This window comes from Gordionus sp. m RMFG-2023, chromosome 4 (genome assembly GCF_954871325.1).
Source record: "Gordionus sp. m RMFG-2023 chromosome 4, tfGorSpeb1-WG-v2, whole genome shotgun sequence".
In the NCBI taxonomy this organism is placed as follows: Eukaryota; Metazoa; Nematomorpha; class Gordioida; order Chordodea; family Parachordodidae; genus Gordionus; species Gordionus sp. m RMFG-2023.
In genome coordinates, this window is record NC_088778.1 from 31,941,303 (window position 1) to 31,962,591 (window position 21,289).

At 28.2% G+C, this 21,289-nt stretch overlaps 1 protein-coding gene across 3 annotated transcripts in view; it reads left to right on the forward strand.

The window, feature by feature from the left end:
• LOC135928415 (uncharacterized) overlaps positions 1-21,289 on the forward strand; it is a 62,084-nt gene that overhangs the window by 20,560 nt on the left and 20,235 nt on the right. For all 3 annotated transcript variants that reach the window (XM_065464874.1, XM_065464875.1, XM_065464873.1), the window contains exons 2-3: positions 10,545-11,066; positions 19,701-19,808. In XM_065464874.1, the coding sequence (XP_065320946.1) occupies positions 10,841-11,066; positions 19,701-19,808 (334 nt within the window). In that variant the 5' untranslated portion in view covers positions 10,545-10,840. The remainder of the gene's footprint in view (positions 1-10,544; positions 11,067-19,700; positions 19,809-21,289) is intronic.

The window sequence follows — 21,289 nt, forward strand, 5'->3', positions numbered from 1 at the left end:
GCTTAAAAAATTTGTTTTTGGCGGGGGCGGGAAAAGGGTTCATATTATATATGCTTATTTGTTTTTAATTGTAAATCATTTTTTTTGGGCGCGTTTTTTAAAAATTTAAAAAATCTGATTCAACCGGAAATGTATTTTAGCGTGTTTAGAACACCTATCCTACGAATTTTCAGTGCCATCAACTTTTAAACCTAATATTATTTATATTGTTTTTTTTTCCTTTTCCATATATTTTTTACGTAAATTGTAAATGAAAGGTTAATTTTACAATTAATAAGATAGGTATTCTAAACATGCTGTTTCCGGTAAAATTAGATTTTTAAAATTTAAAAAAAAACTCGCATAAAAGTATTATTCCTTCGACTATAAATCACATTATTTGAGCAGTTTTTTCCGGAAATGGATTCCATCATGTTTGGGATACCTAACCAAACCCAAATGAATTTCAGACATTTTTCCCATGAACCTTTTAACTTAATATGATTTATATTAGTTTTTTTCAATAGATTTTTCATATAAATTACGAATGACATAAAGGTTAACGGGAAAATTATCTACAATTCATAAGATAGGTTCTCTAAATATGCTGAACACGCTGAAAAAAATGGTTTAAAGTTGGAAAAATTTACACAATGCCGGGAAAAAAAGACCCATTCAGCTTCTGGCAAGGCCAAAGATTTCTAGGTAGCCAACAAAAAGGTTTTCTTTTGAGTGGGTTTTCGCATCAAACACGGTGTTAAAAAAATGAAGACAAAAAGATATAAGGTTTTAATGGATATATAAATATAAAACCCTCCATTATAATAATGAATAAATTCCTCTAGATCATAGAAATGAATGTCCAACAAATTTAATAATCATCGATATTAGTGTTGTTAAATGACTCTTAACTCAATATTTTAACCAGAAAAAATATTACCTAAAGCCTCGATATTTCGATAATATACGTCTAGACCTTTGTTCCTTCTATGAGCAAAATCTTCAGGCCTGCCTAATATTTTTTTCTGGATGAAATATTGATTTAGCCGTTTTTAAAAATCGGCTCAAAACGAGCCGTTTAACAACACTAAATTTGTGAATCGAGAGCGACATTCGTAAATAATCGCCTGACCACATGATATTTAAATATTTCAACATGTTCCTAGTGTTGTTAAATAATTCAATACTTTAGCCAGAAAAATATCGCCTAAACCCCAAAATTTCCACTAATATATGCCTGGACCTTTGTTCCTTCTATGAGCAAAATCTTCAGGCCTGCCTAATATTTTTTTCTGGATGAAATATTGATTTAGCCGTTTTTAAAAATCGGCTCAAAACGAGCCGTTTAACAACACTAAATTTGTGAATCGAGAGCGACATTCGTAAATAATCGCCTGACCACATGATATTTAAATATTTCAACATGTTCCTAGTGTTGTTAAATAATTCAATACTTTAGCCAGAAAAATATCGCCTAAACCTCAAAATTTCCACTAATATATGCCTAGACCTTTGTTCCTTCTATGAGCAACCTGTCTAATATTTTTTCTGGATGAAATATTGATTTAGCCGTTTTTAAAAATCGGCTCAAAACGAGCCGTTTAACAACTCTAAATTTGTGAATCGAGAGCGACATTCGTAAATAATCGCCTGACCACATGATATTTAAATATTTCAACATGTTCCTAGTGTTGTTAAATAATTCAATACTTTAGCCAGAAAAATATCGCCTAAACCTCAAAATTTCCACTAATATATGCCTAGACCTTTGTTCCTTCTATGAGCCAAATCTTCAGGCCTGCCTAATATTATTTCTGGAAGAAATATTGAGTTAGCCGTTTTTAAAAATCGGCATCGACACTAAATAGATATCTAAAACAATTAAAAAAATTTTTTTATATAGATATAAATCAGAGACCAGCAGGCCCGGCCCGGGTACACATGCAGTGCCGTATTTTATCGCTATCATTAGCTACAAAATTTAAAAATAAATTATAATATATTTTTTAAAAAAATCCAAGCCGGGCTTGAAAATATAAAACCCGACCTAGGCCTGTGTAAATGGTATTCCCCCCCCCCATTGCAGGTCTCTGATATAAATTTAATAGACAAGAAAAATTCTATGAATCTTTCATTTCTTCGTTTTCTTTCCGCCGTGTTGAAATTTTTTAAAAGATTTTGAAATCCATTCGACGATAGGGTTCAAATCAATATTTATGAACCACGAACTTGACAAATTTTTGTCCACTTTAAACTCGCCAGGTTATCTACACCACGATCAAATTCGTGTATAAGATGAAAGTTCTTTCAACACGTGACAAAACACCGCGTGATTCACGAGGAATTTTTCATTAGGAATATCTGCATCGATATATCGTACCGAAGCCCGGCAACGTTTCATATTTATTTAATTTGAATCGTCGGCAGATTCTTTATATTCTCGCGCCAAATAAGCGCAATCTAGATTTTTAGGACTAATGCCATGTAAATAATACCTATAGAACTGACGATGCATTCATAATAACGCATTTGAAAGCGTCGTCGAATGAAAATCAGCTGGACTCGCCATTTTGGTAACCCCATATATTAATTATTCTCATGTTAAAAAAAAAAAACTAGATCAGGCAATTCTTTAATCAAGTTCGCTTCAGACATAGGAATAAAATTTAGCCATCTCGTTTAAATTTTTTTAAAATAATGATTATGGGTAACCAAAATGGCGTCCACAGCTGTTTTTCATTGATGTGCACTTTTTTTTTAATGAATTGCATCGTCATTCTTAGGTATAATTTTTATTTTTTAGAATAAAGAATTATAAATGGAAAGAAATTTTTAAAATAAAAATAATAATTTTAATTAAAAAAAAAAATTTGTTCTTGCTAGATGAGATTTTATGATGCTTCCTAGAAAAAAAATTGTAAAATTGGCAAGTGTTTGTTAATAAATGATTCGAGTTTTCAAAACGCGGTTAAACCCCAATATTTTGGCTAAAAATGTTACGCAAGCCTGGATATTTTTCCTCGCGGAAGGTAGATAAGTTTGGATGTAGTGTTGTTAAACGGCACGATTTGAGTCGATTTTTTAAAAACGGCTAACTCAATATTTTAGCCAGAAAAAAATATTGTTCTAAGCCTCAAGATTTTGTTAGTAAATGTTCAAACCTAATCTTAAGACTTGCATAATATTTTTTCCTAATAAAATATTATGTTAGCCGTTTTTAAAAATGGGCTTCTTTCTTTCTTTCTTTCTTTCTTTCTTTCTTTCTTTCGTATTTTAATCGATTCTTAAACACTAGTTTAGACACATCTCTTCGGCCTACAATTGGAGTGCTCCACTTGCGCAAATGTTTAAAATGAGAAAATTACCATTAAAGTTTTCTAAAATTTGTTCAATTTTTGACAGAGCTACAACAACTTTGGAAAAAATTAATATTTTTTACATCTATTTTATATATATATATATATATATTGGGAATAAATAAGTTATTATCCACTTCTAACTCAAAAATTTGGAAAATGTCGGGTGGAGCACTCCAATTCTAGACCGACGATCTATTAACGAAATCTTCGAATCTCGCGTAATTATATTTTGGCTAAAATATTGTTTTTTTATAGCCGTTTTTTTTAAAAAAATTGAGCCATTTTAACAAACACCTAAGAAAATTGGTCCATTTTTTTTATAATATAACTTAATTTTGGATTTTATAATAGTATGTATCAAGAGACCTGCAGAGGTACCATTTGCACGACCCGGCCCGGCCCGATATTTTTAGAACCGGCCCGGTCCGGTTTTTAAAAAAATAACAATTATTTTAATTTGTGTAGTATGACATTTGTTCCTTCTATGAGCAAAATCTTCAGGCTTGCGTAATATTTTTCTGGATGAAATATTGAGTTAACCGTTTTTAAAAATCAGCTGAAAACGAACCGTTTAACAACACTAAATTTGTGAATCGAGAGCGACATTCGTAAATAATCGCCTGACCACGCAGATATTTAAATATTTCAACATGTTCCTAGTGTTGTTAAATAATTTAATACTTTAGCCAGAAAAATATCGCCTAAACCTCAAAATTTCACTTAATATATGCCTAGACCTGTGTGCCCTTCTAGGAACAAAATCTTCAGGCTTGCTTAATATTTTTTCTGGATAAAATGTTGAGTGTCGTTTAATAACATGTTCCTAAAATAATTGATTTTTTATTGTTAAATATCAGATCAAATAATGAATTTTTTTTTTAAAAAAAAGGGTACATCGGCAAAGAGAACCCAAGGAACTTCGATAAAATAAATAATCCTAATTTTGATTTATTTCAAAAGTTAACCGATTAATCTTAAATAGTTGGCAAACCCGATTACCATTACCGCTGAGCTGACCGATACCTAATCTAGTAAAGCTGCGCTCTCGGATTTGGTCGGGCGAATTAAAAAAGAGTTATAACGGCCAGATCGGTCAATATATACATAAAAAAAATTTCGGCCGCAACTCAAAATTTATGCATAACTGATGTTTTTCGTAAAATTTTGATTAGGCCACCTCGAGGCATTAAAATTTTTTGATATTATTTTTTTCGATAATTCTAAAGCCTTAATATTTTGATTATATTATTTAATTATACTATTTTGAAAATATATTTTAATATCTTATTTTCTATAATTATCATATCAATTGATATATATAAATGACTTGTTGTAATAAGAAATAGGTAGGATAGGCATAGGATTAAAATATAAAGAGAAGCCTTAATTAACATTGGAGAAAAAAAATTGATATAGTAAATTTAAAATGTAATAGCTGGAAAGTTCATATACAAAATATTAACAGGCTGTTACGGAGGTTTCTTAAAACTTTAACGGGCTGGGCCTGACTTTTCGTAAAATTTTAGCGGACCGGGTTACTTGGGCAAAAATAGCGGGTCGACTCTACAAGGTCTTTTCAGATTACATAGATATATATTCCCTTCTCATTTATTGTATATAGATTTATTAAAATAAATAAAATTAGTTTTATTTGTTTTTTTTTCATTTGGCTGTGTTCAGAATCATTATTTAAAAAAATTTTTCAAAAAATTCAAAAAGTTTCAAAACTTTCGCAAATTTAAAATTTTCTTAGTTTTATTTATTTATTTTCATTAAAAAGTTTCGAAACAAAATTTAATTTTTATCTTTAAAAAAATATTCAATTTGTCGCGATTTCGGTATGACACATTTATAACGTTATAAAATTTTAAAATAGTTGAGCCTGGCGGATTTCTGATCTAGGCATCGATTCTCTGAAGATTAGCATTTATAATTTTGTATCTCGGGAAAATGACTTTCAACACTTATGGTTAGGTAGTGTTGTTAAACTACCTATCTTTATAGTCAACTATAAAACAGCGTGGCCATATTTTTATCCAGAAATATTCTAATCAATCTTCAAGTCGAGGCTCAACTTAGAAGCTTAATTCAATTTTTTTTAGTCCAAAAGGCTTGACCAAGACACAATAAGAAATGGTCAAAGTTAGCTAATTTAACAATACTAATTCAACAAACGGCGTAGATTGTTATGTGAAGCGAATAGAAATTTTTATTCAAATAAAAAAACGAATATTTTTGATGACTATATATATAATAAATCAAGAAACTTTTTGAGTAGTGGTAAGGTGGAAAGAAAAATATCAAAATAAATTACAGCGATTTTAAAACTGTTAAATGCTAAAAAAAATATTTATATGAAAAGTGTCTAAAAATGGATATTTGAGATACTTAAATTTGTATTTAAATAATGATTTATTATTTTTTTCTCAAATGATTATGTACTCCAAAAAATTTTTCGATAAAAATTAATGTAAATTTCTACAGGTTTCTAGTGAACGGTAGATAGATAGAAAAAAAGGAAGGAAGGAAGGAAGGAAGGAAGAAATAAAGAAAAGAATTAAAAAATCTCTGGCATGTTGCTAAGCCCCTAGTATACCATTCAAGGGGAGTTCTTTCGTGAATTACAAAATATGATTAAAGTTCATTTTTTTTTCCTTCTTCATCCTTTCAAAATCGCAAAGTTTTCATAAGTGACTATTCGTCCTCTGCTCTAACCTATCTGTCCTCCTTAATTGGGGTTACAAAAATGCTGCTCAAAGGATTTACTATAACAAGAATCGAATTTCAATTTATAATATTACCTGAACCTGAAGATTTTGCTTAGTGTCGGTTAGCTCAATATTTTAGCCAGAAAAATATTGCCTAAACCTCAGGATTTCGCTAATGTTTCAAACCTTCGTTACTTCTACAAACAAAATCTTTAGGCTTGCATAATATTATTCTGGATAAAATATTGAGTTAGCCGTTTTTAAAAAATTGGCTCAAAACGAGCCGTTTAACAACACTAATTTTGCTCGTAGAAGGAAAACAAAGGTTCTAGACATATAATATCATCGAAATCCTGTGAGGCTTAGGAAATATTTCTCTGGCTAAAATATCGAGTTAGCCGTTTTTAAAAAAATAGGCTCAAAACTAGCCGTCTAACAAACATTAGTGTGTTGATCAACTAATTCCAAGATAAATAAATTATAAAATATTTTATTTAATATATCCTTTATTATCTTTAAAAATAAAATAAAATAAGAATGACAAATTTTTTGATATTTTAGACAAATATATATTTATTTTTTAAAAAAAAATGACCTTCTAAAAATATATAAATTTAGTTTTATTTTAATCGAAACAAATATTAATTTTTTTGTAATTTTTGGATTTTATTTTTTTTCTATCAAGATTAAGAAAGAATGATGGGAATAAATAAAAGTTGACGAGAATTTATGTTTTATAGTTATTTTAATTTATTATTTTAAAATGAGAAATGATTATTGATTTGATATGTTTTATAAATTTTTCGTTAGAGATCAGCGTATGTTGGCCCGACTGGTACCCGGCCCGATCCCGGCCCGGCTCGAACTAGCTTTAAAAAAATTGGGTTCGGGTTGGGTCGGGCCTAATATTTTTTAAGAAAATTCGGATTAGAAATTTATTTAAATATATCTAAATTTTATCAATTTTCATGTTGAATTTTTTATGTAAAATAAAAAATATTTGATTTTATTTATAGAGATTAGACGGTCATATAACACATATCCTTTATTTTGAGTTATTTATAAAAATTTATTTCTACATTTATAAATCCGGGCCGGGACCAATTTCGAGTTCGGGCCGGGCCGGTACGATTTTTTTAAAAATATTTCGGGTTCAGGCCGCGGGCTTGAAAAATTAAGCCCGATGCAGATCACTATTTAACGTATATTCAGATCCAAAAAAAAAGGTTTTCATAAAAGAAAATATTATTTCAAAAAAGCGAGCTTTTTACACAACATTTTTTAGACTTTACATAATTTATAAATTACTTGCACGTTACACCTTTGTTGGAACTGGCTCGGGAAAACTAGTGTTGTTAAATCATTTTTAGCCGATTTTTTAAAACGGCTAACTTAATATTTTATTAGGAAATATATTATGCAAACCTTAAAGATTTTGCTCATAGGACGACACAAAGGTTTAAACGTCCATTAACGAAATCTCAATTAGTCAATATTTTTCTGGCTAAAATATTGAGTTAGCCGTTTTTAAGAATCAGCTAAAATCGAGCCGTTTAACAACACTAGGGGAAACCTGACTCTGGAACTGGTTCTTGGAAATTCTAGGATGTGTTTCAGGTCCTCCGACTCTAGCCATCGAACGCGCATTACAGATGTTTCGCCGATCATTAACGGAATGTTCAAAAAATGAAAAGAAAGACATTTAAGGTTTAGGCTGTCCATTTTCACTCTTTTAAAATTTTAGCTCGCCCTAACCAATATTATCTCTCCGCGAATTCGGGTTCAGAAATTTAGAATATTTTGGTTGGGCATTTTGAGACCACAGACTAAATAGAAACCGATTTATGGAAAACCCATCAACCAGGGGTAATATGGACCAGGAGCTGGATCGGACATATTTTTTTTAGAAAATCTGTTTCGATGAAGTTCCCTGTTATCAAAATATCCTCTAAATTGAGTTTAAAAATTCTGAAAAACCAAATTCTGGTTCATAACATTATTTGTCATATTTACAAGTTACATCTTTTAAGGTAACCTGACACATTTCTTTCACTAATGATGTAACGAACTACTTTAAAACCAACACAAGGGGCTTTTCTTCATATTGTTTTTTTTTCTTCTTCTTGATTTTCTAAGACATACGATTTTTTTTTGACACAAATTGGTTCCTAACAGCTAAAATCTTTCACTCCCAGTTGACATGTACCTTATATTAATCCAATCCCTATCAGATTGACGGGTTATCGGTAGAAATGATTAATGATTTTAATCGAATAATTTGAATAATTCATTTTATTCGAAAATAATTTGTATTCTGTTGCACTATTTATTTCGACTCATATTTTGAACAGGTCTTCTCCATTATAACATATTATTCAATCGTCACGGAGTTTTTTTTTTTAATATAAAACTATAAAAAACAAAATCATTTTTAGATTTATGCTTCATAAATATTTATGAATTTACAGGAAAAATCTTGTAGAAAAAAAAATTAAATATATATTATTCAAAAGTATGAGATTATCTATTTTATTATAAATAAAAATTACTCTGACTTTAAGCTATATATATAATATGTACGAAATTTCTTTTTGAGATTTATAGATTTTATTTTATACTATAAAATATAATATAATATATATATTTTTTCTATATAATAATAATTTCATTTCTTCCTTTCCTTCACTTCCTTCCCTTTTTTCTTTCTTTCTTTCTTTCTTTCTTTCTTTCTTTCTTTCTTTCATTTATTTTCTTATTTTTTTATATTCCAACACATAAAAAATATATGGAATATTTAGATTTCCCATAAATTTTTTATATAAATTAAAAATGACTCAAGGGTTAACATGCAAAATTGTTTTATAATTTATAAGATAGGTATTCCAAACATGATGGAAAACATTTTCGGTAAAATCAGATTTTTAAATTTAATAATAAACGCAAAAAAAAATAATACATTGACGGAAAAAAATATATTGACGCTTACATATATATCTTATCATAATAATCCTCAAAAAACGTCAATCAAATTTAGCCAATAGTGTTTTTTAAAACGTATTTGTCCAATAAAAATGATTATAGCTGATTCCACGTCATTCTTGACGGGCTATCAGCTAGTATATATAATATATAATATAGTGAATTAAAATTAAGTATTTTACTAAAATTACAAATCGATTATAATTACGAAGTAGCCTAAAATAATTCCATTTTTAATATTCCAAAATTGCTGAACTTCAATGTCAATGGCATTCTAGCGCACTCAAAAATAAACAATTTTTTTAAAAAAAAAAGACGCAATGAGGTAGTGATCTGTAGGAACTAATTTTTCGAGGCCGGCCTGACCCGACCCGACTCGAAATAAAAATTATTTGTCCACCTGGGTCCGGCTCGAATAAATTTAAATATAGTAAAAGATGTCAAAAAAATTTTTTTTGATGACTTTGTCTCATTGCGAGAATCTTAAAATACATAAATTTATTTGAAAGAAAAAAAAATGTAATACTTATTTAGAAAATTTTAAGCCCGACCCGGCCCGGTCCGAAATTATTTTTTAAAAATAGACCCGGTTTCGTTCCGGGTACGGGCCGAGCCATGATTTACGGATCTACTATGAGGATCATTATTCGAAATTTATATGTGCAAAAATCAATAAATAACAAATTTAAATTTTTTGGCGTCACAGGAGCGGACCGAGATCTCCAATTTGAATGGATGAGTCATAAAATAAATAAAATAAAAAATTCACGTAAAAATTTATTATATATATATATATTATTTTTTTTTTGTTGACGAATAGATTTAGGGTAAACAATTTTTTTTTTTTTGTTGTGCTAAAAGTTAACGGAGATAAATTTATTATTTATTTTTTTATTTTTTGTCCCCCGCAAAATGTCTAACTTAGTTACTCAAACCTTTAACGGCACTGCATTTAGTCGATCCGCCTGACTTGCGTTTTTTATTTATTTTTAGGTCCAGGAATTTGTTTGAAGCTATTTATTTTTTTTTCGCCGATTTCTGCCCATATTTCCGTTTTAAAATACTTTGTTAAATTATATGAATTTGTCTCTAAATGAATATTTTTTAAACTTCCACGTATAAATTCTATAGTTATAACCCTTGATTTATCGCGACAAATATTCGTATGTTTTATACATCTATAATTTTAATCATTTAACACTAACACATACTCTAAAATTTTATACATCTATAATTTTAAACATTTAACACTAACACATACTCTAAAATATAGAAACAAATACAAATATATGCATCATAAAAATTTACTTTATTCACATTAATTTATATTAATCTTACAATCATAATCATAATATAAACATATTAAGTATAAACTCTTGAACAAAAGATCATCTGATTTTAACTACAACCCAACTCCTTCAAAAGATCACTTTTGATTGACATTTCATACATATCATAATATTGACATTTCATACATATCATAATATATATATATAAATATATAACAAAACTACAACAGAATGCATCTCAAAAACCGGGGTACTAGAACTTCAGAAATTCCTAGAACTTAACTTGTTTAAATCCCTAAATTATCTCCATAATTCCAAAATCGATTGAGACTACCAAAAACTATTTCCATAAATCTCTTAAAGATAGTTGAAAGAGAGAGATCTTCAAAAATCTTAGAATTTTCTCGAATTCATGAACAGGAATAGATTCAGTAAAATCGATAAAATTCTTCCCAACTTACTTATCCCAATTTTTCGCGATATCGTTATCGACGACTCCGTAAAGTAAACACTTTTGAAGAGAAAGATGTCGTTTTCCGAAAATGTCATTAAAACGTCGTTTTACGAAACTACTTCGACATTATCCGAATCGCCGATTATCCAAAATACTCCCGCTAAATTTCAGTCGACCGGGTTTACACCTGACAAAGATTACGTTCGTTACATTTACACCCCCGAGGTTTACAAGTACCCTTACAAATCTGAACTAGATTGCCTCAACAGCCAGCTTCCCCAAGCCTACCACTTGGAAAGTAAAAATTTTTCTATATTTAAAAAAAATATTCTTACTCTAATTTCCCCTCTTCTTAAAATATAATTAATTTCGAGCACGCCCAAGATTCTATTTTAGACCCCTTAGCGGGGTTCTCATTTTTTCCCCCCAGGATTTATATAAATTTTTTCAATTTTACAGCCTTTTGCCGGGGGGAATAAATTTGTCATTTTTCGATCATAAAAAGATTTTTCTTTTTTAAGCCATGAAAATCACAAAAGATTCGAAATTTTAAAATTTGATCAAAATTCCTTGCATTATTCTTTTTAGAAAAGTATTTCAAAATTTTCCCTTGACTTAAGAAGTATCGATAGAAAATCTTTTCTTTTTGGTAGATTTTGAGCTAGAAAAAAAAGAAGGAAAGATAGAAAGAAAGAAAAGAAAGAAAGATACCTCGCAAAAACATTTTTTTTTATAGAAAGAAAACTAATTTAAAACAATGAAAATTGATTTATTTATGATATATATATAAACGAAAGGGACATTTTTTATAATGATAAAAAAATAATAATTACATTTCAAAAAAATTCATTTAACATTTTATACATACATATTGAGTTGTAAGAAAGAACCAAAAAAAAAACTAATATATAATATATTATGGAAATACTTTGGACCATTTTCTTTTCCCCTGATTTTAGGTTTTTAAAAAACATGATAGTTTTTAATTAAAACTTTATTGGTTTTGGATGATAAAAGGAAAAAAAACACACAAACCACAAAATTATTATTTAATAATTGAATTTTACGAAAATAATTAAATTTCGCAATTGGTTTTTAATAAAAATAAAGAAAAAATTAGTGATTTTGAATCAGCCAACACTGACCAACCTCCAATCGTGGTCAAGATTACCCCCCTAAAAAAACTGACTAGAATTTCTAAGTTTAGCCTACTAAGCCGTTTTAGAAGCTGGCCGTTATAATAACATCACTAAATAAATAAAAAATGTTTCTTGTTTTAATAAAAAAAGAAAGCAAAGGTTTTTTTTTAAGAGTTAATTTTTTTTATAAAATAAAATGAAATTTTAGCAAAAAAAATATCTAATAAAATTCACTTTTCTATACCAAGCTTTTAAAAAATTTTAAATGGATGATTTCGTTTTTTATAAAAATATTTTGTATCGAAGCCAAAAATAGCCAAATTTTGATTTTTATATAAATTTAATAAAAAATATATATATTAGAGTTAATTAAAACTTGATTGGTTTTGAGTAAAGATGACCACAATTAATAATTGAATTATTAAAAAGTCGTAAAAATCGTAATTGTTATATATATATTATTAAAAATTTCTGTTTAACTGGAGGATAAAAAAAAAATAGACTGAGAGTTATTGTTACGCGAGGGGAAAGGGGAATCAGCATCCCCAGCCTACACCGCCCCTTATGATTTTAAAATGATTGACGTATGTCAGTTTTTTCCCCTTAACTAAGTTAAATATTTTTTTAAAAGAAATTATAAACCATATCGTCGGCCTATAATTGGAGTGTCCAACTCGACATTTTCTAAATTTTTGAGTATATAGAAGTGGATAATAATTTATTTATTCCCCAATATATATATATATATATATAAATAAAAACTTGATTTAAAAAAAATATTTAATTTTTGATAAAAGTTATATAACTGTCCAAAATTGACCAATAAGCTTTTCCTATATTTTGATTTAATGTTTGCGCAAGCGTGGAACACTCCAATTCTAGGACGGCGATATATTATACATTAGAGAAAGAAACAGAAATATATTGATCAAAAAACTTTATTGGTTTTGATGATAAAAACGATGAAAACAAATTTAATAATTAAAAACTGAACACAAAATCATAATTATTTAATTAAATAAATATTATAATTATATTAATTATATAATATTTATAATCTAAGTATAAGCCAAAAATTTGTGAATCCCTCATCTAAAAATTAGCATTTGGATTTGCTTTGGGTGTGGCCACTGATATTCTCGACTCCTGCGCATCCTTAATCGCGTTTTTTGTTTTTGTCATTAATTTTTGCTGTCTTTTTATCGCTTGAGATCCAAATATCTTAAAAATTTTAATGGTTTGCTCCTTTTTTTTTGAGGTAAGATGAAAAATATATTTTTTCATTTGATAATACTAGATCAAATCTTTTAACGTGAAACATAATCGGGACCGATTTTTCTTAAAGGGATCAACTCGCCCCGGTTTAAAAATACCATGGGGTTGAATGCTCCCCCACCCCCCTATCCTCTTGAAAAACTTTCCTTTATTCCTTGTAAAATTTTATTTACCTCCTCCAGATAAATACCCCCCCCCCCCTCCCTCTTCCAATTTTATTCAAATGGCGGTAACATCTTCACGAATGGCGGTGGCATCTTTATAACTACCATCCCTCCCTCCAATTTCAAATGACGATATTGCATATTATACCTCTCCTCCCTAGTAGAAAGCCTTGGTCACGTTCAGGGATGTGAACCCGAACTGATTAAGCATTTTTGATACCGCAGACCAAACAGGGACCGATTTATGGACAACACATCGAACCCGGGGTAAAACGGACCCGGGACGGATTCGAAACTCTCAGAAAATTGGTCTCGATTAACTTCCTGTTATCAAAATTTCCGCTAAATAGAGTTGATAATTCCCGGGTTCGGTTTCACATCCCTGGCCACCCTCTTCTTCCAAAAATGAACTAATTTTCCGCAAACTTTGAACACTGCTTTAAAAAAATATATATAGCTTTTTGTGATATATTTTATTCTTTTATTATTCATACTTCTAATCTTCCTAATAATCTTATAAATTATAAATAATCTTTAGAAAAATGTTTTTTCTATCTTTTCATATTAAAAAATGTCAACTTAATATTTTTTTTTTGGTTTTTTGTGAACTAAAAAATGACTTTTCTCTTGATTTGTTTCGATTGCAAGAAGTGACTTCAAACAAAGAATATTTTTATATATAAAATTATCACCGATTTATAAATTTTTAAGAATAATGTCTTCCTTTTTGATCTATACATTTTTTGCCTTACGCCATAATCAGAGTCACCCTGCAACCCCTCCTCCCCCCCCCTGCACGAAGATGGATACTTAATATTATAGTATTGACAAAGGGTGTAATTCCTTACCCTTCTTCAGTGTTAGGAATAAGGAACCCTTCGTCCAGATGAATTCTTCTAGAAATTTGCAAAAATGAAATTTCTTATTCTTTCTTTTTATTACTGTACAATCCATATCAAATCTTATCTTCGTTCTCAATCTATATATCGCATTGTACAATATTGCGATATATTTTAGGACTATGGATGGATGTTTAAAAAAAAACACATAAAAAAAACAATATTTAATAAAAAAAAAATTTATTCGCATTTTCTCCCCCCTATTTATTTTATCGATCATTCCTTAGATAAAAATCTAAGAATCGAGTCTGGCCCAAACCGAACAAAATTGTATAAATTATAAAACATGCCTATATATTTGTGCAAATATTTAAGAGAAAAAAAAAACTTTTTCACTAACGGGTCCGATTAAGATTTTAGCTAAAATAATATAATGTAAAGCATCAAGATTTGGCAAATAGATGTCCAAGCATTTCTGCTAGGTGTGAGCAAAATATTTAGGCTACTTACATAATGTTATTTTGGGTTATAATCTTAGTAAGGCCGTTTTTTCGAGTTTTTTATCAAAACTAACTTAACCCCTACACCCAAACCTTAATTCGGAAACTCTTCCTGTAATGCAAAGAATAGGAATTATATATATATATATAAATTGATATATATATATGGGTTATATATATATAAATTATATATATATATGGGTTATATATATATATATTTTTTTTGGTTTAGTTTATTTGTAATAGCTTGCCCAACTGTGTAACTAAAACGATTTATTCGTGATTCGATTAGTATTTTACGAATATAAATAATTGGATCTAATAAATCAATAATGGGGGGGGGGGCATAATTCAACTTTCTTTTCTTTTCTTTTCTTTTCTTTTCTCTTCTCTTCTTTTCTTTTCTTTTCTTTTCTTTTCTTTTCTTTTCTTTTCTTTTCTTTTTCTTTTCTTTTCTTTTCTTTTCTTTTCTTTTCTTTTCTTTTCTTTTTTTTTTTTTTCTTTTCTTTTCTTTTCTTTTCATAGAAATAAACGAACATGAAAAATTATAATATTTTGACATCAACAAGTAAAACATCATAAAATTTGAAAATTATTGCTTTATTATCTTGTAATTAGCTTTAAATAACATCCTTAATTAGTCTCAACCTAGTTGTAAACTTATTTAAAATTTGTTCCCATATTGTAAACATGAATAGAAATAACTCAGCTAATTATAATCAATAATTTCGTTTTTAGTATAGTTAATTATTATAAAATATAGCAATCAAAACCTATGTCTAATATTAAACATTCTATTGATTGCCACGCTACAATGTTATTAGTTTTTAAATCAATATTTATTCTTTCTTTGAACTAAATCGAAAAGTCTTATTTTTACAAAATTTAATTTAAAAAAAAATATCTATTATAATTAAAATATTCTTGGTTATGATGTTCATTAAGAGAAATATTGGGGTAAATGATAGTTTTCAGAATAATTTGTGGCGAATTCGGGTTTAGAAATTTAAAATTGTTTGTTTGGGCACTTTAAAACCACAGACGAAACAGAGATAGATTTAGGGGCAACATATAAAACCCGGGGTAGTATAAAATAGGGCCGGTTCGAACCTCTTTTAGAAAATCTGTTTTGATTAAGTTTCGGTTATCGATATATACGCTAAATAGAGTTTTAAAATTCCTGAACCCGAATTCAGGTTTAGAACCCTGGTTAAAAGGATTTTCCAATATTCTATTTCCATACATTATCTCCCTCCCTTCACCACCAAGTAATTGTACATAATGTCTTATTGGAATACGGCATCTATGGAGTGATCATGATTTCTCAATTCTAAATCATTTACTGAGGTCGATTTTGCAAATTTGACAGGATTTTCCAGTTAAGGGTAAGGCAAGATAGGGAAAGCAATATATATATAACCTTGCATGCTGCTATACATCTAACCACGGAAAGATTATATTATATTGCATAATTATTAGTTAAATGAACATAAGCATATTTAATGTAATATAATAATAAAAAAAATTATTAGTATAGTCGATGCAACTTAATAAAAAAATTTTTTTTATGTATATATTTAATTGGTTTGGCCTTATAAATTAAAGATATCATAATTTTTTAAAAGCTTTATAATTATATTTAAATAGCCCGCTAATTCGCCAAAAATGGCCAGCGATTCGGACATTTTTTAATTGGTTGATGACAAACGAATCAGAAAATTTGGCGCGTGAATCAGAAACATACCTTTTATTTTAATGTTCATATGATTCTCGAATTTTTCTATTACTCTTAAAATATGTTTAAAAATATATATATTACTAAACTTTCAAATATGAACAAACGATTGGTACATAAATGACCAAAATTGAATAAAGATGAATACTCCAATTCTGCCATTATTCTTGATGGGAAAATTAAATGATATAGAAAATAAAATAACTAATTGTTGTAATTATGTATTTTTATATATAATATTTAATGTCAATCAAATAATGTTATTCGTAGATTATATATATATATAGTCTTCCATAATATCTTAATGAAATCATATGTTATACACATGTCAAACATCAATAATGATGTCAATCACTATGGATTAATGAGATAAAAGTGATCATCTAACAACCAACTTCTTTGTCGTATAACAGTTACATCTAATATATATAATCATATATAATCTAATATAATATATATAATCTAATATATATAATCTAATATATATAATCTAATATATATAATCTCCATAATTAAAACATAATCGTTTTTGTGTCTCCTAATGTATTTTAAATTTAAGGAATTTTTTGCTCTTCCTTGAATCGAACACAAGCCTCCCGTTAGGCATATGCTTTATCGCATGCACCAACTTGAATATAAATATAATTAAAATATTAGTTATATATATATTAAAGTTTCAAAAGTACATGCTTTACGCATGCACTAACTTTAATATAATTATTTAATATATTAATTATTCATATAAAATTCTACCGTTTATTATTATTACTATACTAGCTGATTGGATTGGATTGAAGGGTAATTATTTAGTTTGTGTGTATGGTAATAAATATACTTTATTTATAAATTTTATAATTAAAATTTAAGAGAAAAAGAGGTAAAATTGTTGCAATGTATACAGTGAGCATGTATTAGAAATATCAAAATTTAAAAATGTGATGGAAATCATATTGGGTAAAATTTAAAATAGAGGTGCTCTAAGATTTTTGAATTTTAAATATGGGTTATAGATTGCTGAAATTTTTTTGCAGACATAGCCAGGCCTGATCAAAAAACCATGTCCCATGCAACTTTCATAAATTAATTAACAGTTGACATCTTTGCTTGTGCATTGAATGCACTGAATACACACCTAATATTATACATATTCCTGAATATTTAGAATAGAAATTTTTTAAATAAAACCTCATAGGATAGAAAAATTTTGTATATTTACTCATAACTTCATAATTGTCATAACTTATAACATTTTTCATTAAATGTATAACCTTTTTGTTTTACCTATATATAATTTGACTATGATTGAAGTTTACCTCCTATTATTTGTTAACTTAGACATATCTTTTTATTTTTTCTATTGTAATTTAATAACAATTCCTTAAATTTAATTTTATATTTTGTAACTTAGTAATAAATCATTTGGTTTGTTTAAAATTTAAATTAGGATGAACATATTTTCAGAATGATACTTTAATATGTATTCATGAATTTCATATAAATACCAGAGCTCACCAGTAGAATCATAGGTAAATCAGATATTTACCCTTCATTTGATGATAATTTTAAATTAGACAGATTTAATTCTTATAAACCCCTTACATCAGACCTATTTTTCTGGATCAAAATAAATTATTTGGGTTTTCCTTGGCTTGGGAAATATTTTTCACTATTAATATGGACTTGGACATAGCTTGACAAACATTTTTTATAATTATTATAGTCTAAGATTCCTGTAAATTTTTTAATTTTAAATAAGAGCTAGAAATTGGCCTGAAAATTTCTTTTGAAGACATGGCAAAGCCTGATCAAAAAACCAAGGCCCATGCAACTTTCATATTCTGATTGTATTTTTAAATGCATTGTGACTTTTTATATATTTTATTTCAGTCCTCAACTTTCAAAATTATTATGGTCTTTTGTGGGTTTGAGAAAACCAAGTGCGGACCTGCTTGGGAATTTTAATATTAGGCATAGGTGTAATATTTAACACAGAATATTTATATGGCCCTCAGATAAAATCTAATTTAAATATATTTTTATTCAAAAAAATAGTATTCACTCTTAGTCTTAATGGGTTGGCCTTGGTTGGGTTGAGCTGGGTTAAAATAGACTAAAAATAGATATGGTTTTTAGCAGTGACGAAGCGTCAAGTTTACTACTAGGGAAGCCATCAAAAATTTTTTTTTATTTTTTTAGTCAAACTCAAACCATAAAAACATTAAGATTTATAAATAAGTGGTATTCGTCTATAAAAGTTATCGCTAGATTTTAAATTTTTTAATAATTTTTTTTTCAATCGAAATCAAAGATAGATTTGATAATCGATTTTGGCTCATCCTGTTTCTGCTATATAATTTGATTCTTTTTAAAGATGAAAAACTCCGTTCTGCACTTGCTGTTGTTGAAGCCAAAGTTAAGATGAATTTGCATAATTTAAAAAACTCTTTAAAACTTTTCATCAAATCGGTGCATATTAAAAATTCAAGTATTTCATTAACATTTTCTTTCTTTCTAAATTCAATATCCCGAAACACTACATAATTCGGTTTCCAGCTTGTGTAAGTCAAAAAAATTGAGAATAAGTGTCGTTTAAATTAACTAATAAATATTTGGGAAATCGATTATTTGGAATTTACTAATAGTAATTTATTTTTTGGTGTAAGACATATGAAATAGAATTAATCAAATCATTTTGAATATTGCTTGATAGTACAATAAAAACTGCACTATTTCTAAATGATGTTTCAATAATAAATTTTCTTCCGCGATCAAATTAATACAATATAATTTCCTCTATTTACTGAATTAGAAGATTCATAAAATATCGTGAAATTAGGTGATATGTAGATTTTAAGAAACTAAGATATTAAAAAAAATAATTAGCACTAGGAAAGTTCGCCACGGTTCATTTAGGACAGACCGAAGCAGACCCGTTGGGTATAAATGAACGAATGTTGTAGGAAGGGATCCCTACGTCTTTCTTTCTTTCTTTCTTTCTTTCTTTCTTTCTTTCTTTCTTTCTTTCTTTCTTTCTTTCTTTCTTTCTTTCTTTCTTTCTTTCTTTCTTTCTTTCTTTCTTTCTTTCTTTCTTTCTTTCTTTCTTTCTTTCTTTCTTTCTTTCTTTCTTTCTTTCTTTCTTTCTTTCTTTCTTTCTTTCTTTTTTATTTCTTTCTTTCTTTTTTCTCTCTTTTTTTCTTTCTTTTATTTCTGATTTGGCGACTTACCCTATAATATTATATAACAAATAAATTTATTATATATATATATATACTTATATAAGAACCATATTGCAACGCCTCTTACGATTCTATCCTATGCTGGCCTCCCACCAAAGCGGGCGTTTTGATTATGCAGTCCTGTCCCCCTCTCAAGGGCATTGACCAATCAAGTAAAATTTATATTTTCAATTTTGTCACTCAAATAATCAATTATCACATATCCTCCCCCTTCCATTTTTTTTGTTTACTTCGCAGTTTTTTTTTCTCTAAATATATTGTTTTTTGATAAAATTTCAAACTGATTACATCAATTTGAACGAAATTTTTTTTTGACAGCATTCCGACAGCTTAAATTCCTCTTTATAATTTTAGGAATCGCTGAAAATGAATAGAATATATGATAATAATTCTCGCCCTCTTTTTGGGTACGGCTGTTTTATAACTTTTTTTTCTAAAAAATTTGAAAAGTTATATAGGACCGGACAATTTTTTTAAAAAAAGCGATAACTTTCCTCTGGAAAGACCTCTAATTTATAGATCGAGAGCGGCGTGTATCGATGCAACTAAATAAATTAGCGTGAATATGTTTTAACCAACCCCCCCCCCCCCCCCCACCTCCTCTAAATCAGTGATTCCGGGATCTCTCTGATGACTAAGCATAAAATGATATTTTCAATTATAAAATGGAGGGTCTCCTTCCCCCTTTAGAAAAAAAATATCTAAGTGAACCAATTGTTTCGTAATCGTACCAAACCTACCCCATGTTAGAAAGCCCTTGGAAGGGCTTTAAAATAATCTTTGATTCCGTATTTTCTTTCTTTCTATTCTATTGTTTCTTTCTATTCTTTCTTTCTTTCTTTCTAGGGGAGACTGGAGTTAGATAAATCCCCGGGGCTTGGCGAACCTCTTAAATCTCATTTTGAAAATTTAATATATTATGTTTTAAATTTTATCCTAATATAGCTTTTTTTATTTAGTATGCATCTTATAAGGCTAAAAAAAAAATCTTTTATAAAAATAAAATATGGTAACTACTATTTGTCGTGTTCGTAAACAAAGTCGTAGAGGAAGAAGAAAAATGGAATTCTATTTTATATTCAAGGTTTAATATAAAGGTTTTGCAACATTTTGGCCATTTTTGCCTACTAAAAAAAAATAATATTTTGACAAATTAGAGTTATTATAAAATATTGTCATTTTTTTTTGTTCAAAATTTGTTGACATTCACCACAAGTTAATCATTATTCTTTAATATAATAACCTTGCAAAAAAAAATTGAAATTTTCAAATATTTAGCTTTTTCTAATTTCTAACCCGATTATGTCACATTTTTCTTATCTCATTTTTGATTACGTAACAAACAAACACATCAATTAATCGTTACAAAAAAATAAAATAACGTAGGGGGGTTATATCACTTTTTAGGGTTCGGTTAACTAAATTATTAAACTCGGTCTCTTATTTGGATATCAAATCTAAAATGGGCGCCATTGTTTTTGAAACTTACCACACGGGAAATAAAGAAGTTGTAATAAAAAAACATCCTACCTTCAAAATATCGTAACACGCAACACGCCAAGATAAGTCCTCGAATTATTTGTTTCCCACCTATCGATCTTATTTTTACAGAAAGGGAAGAAATTCTACTTGA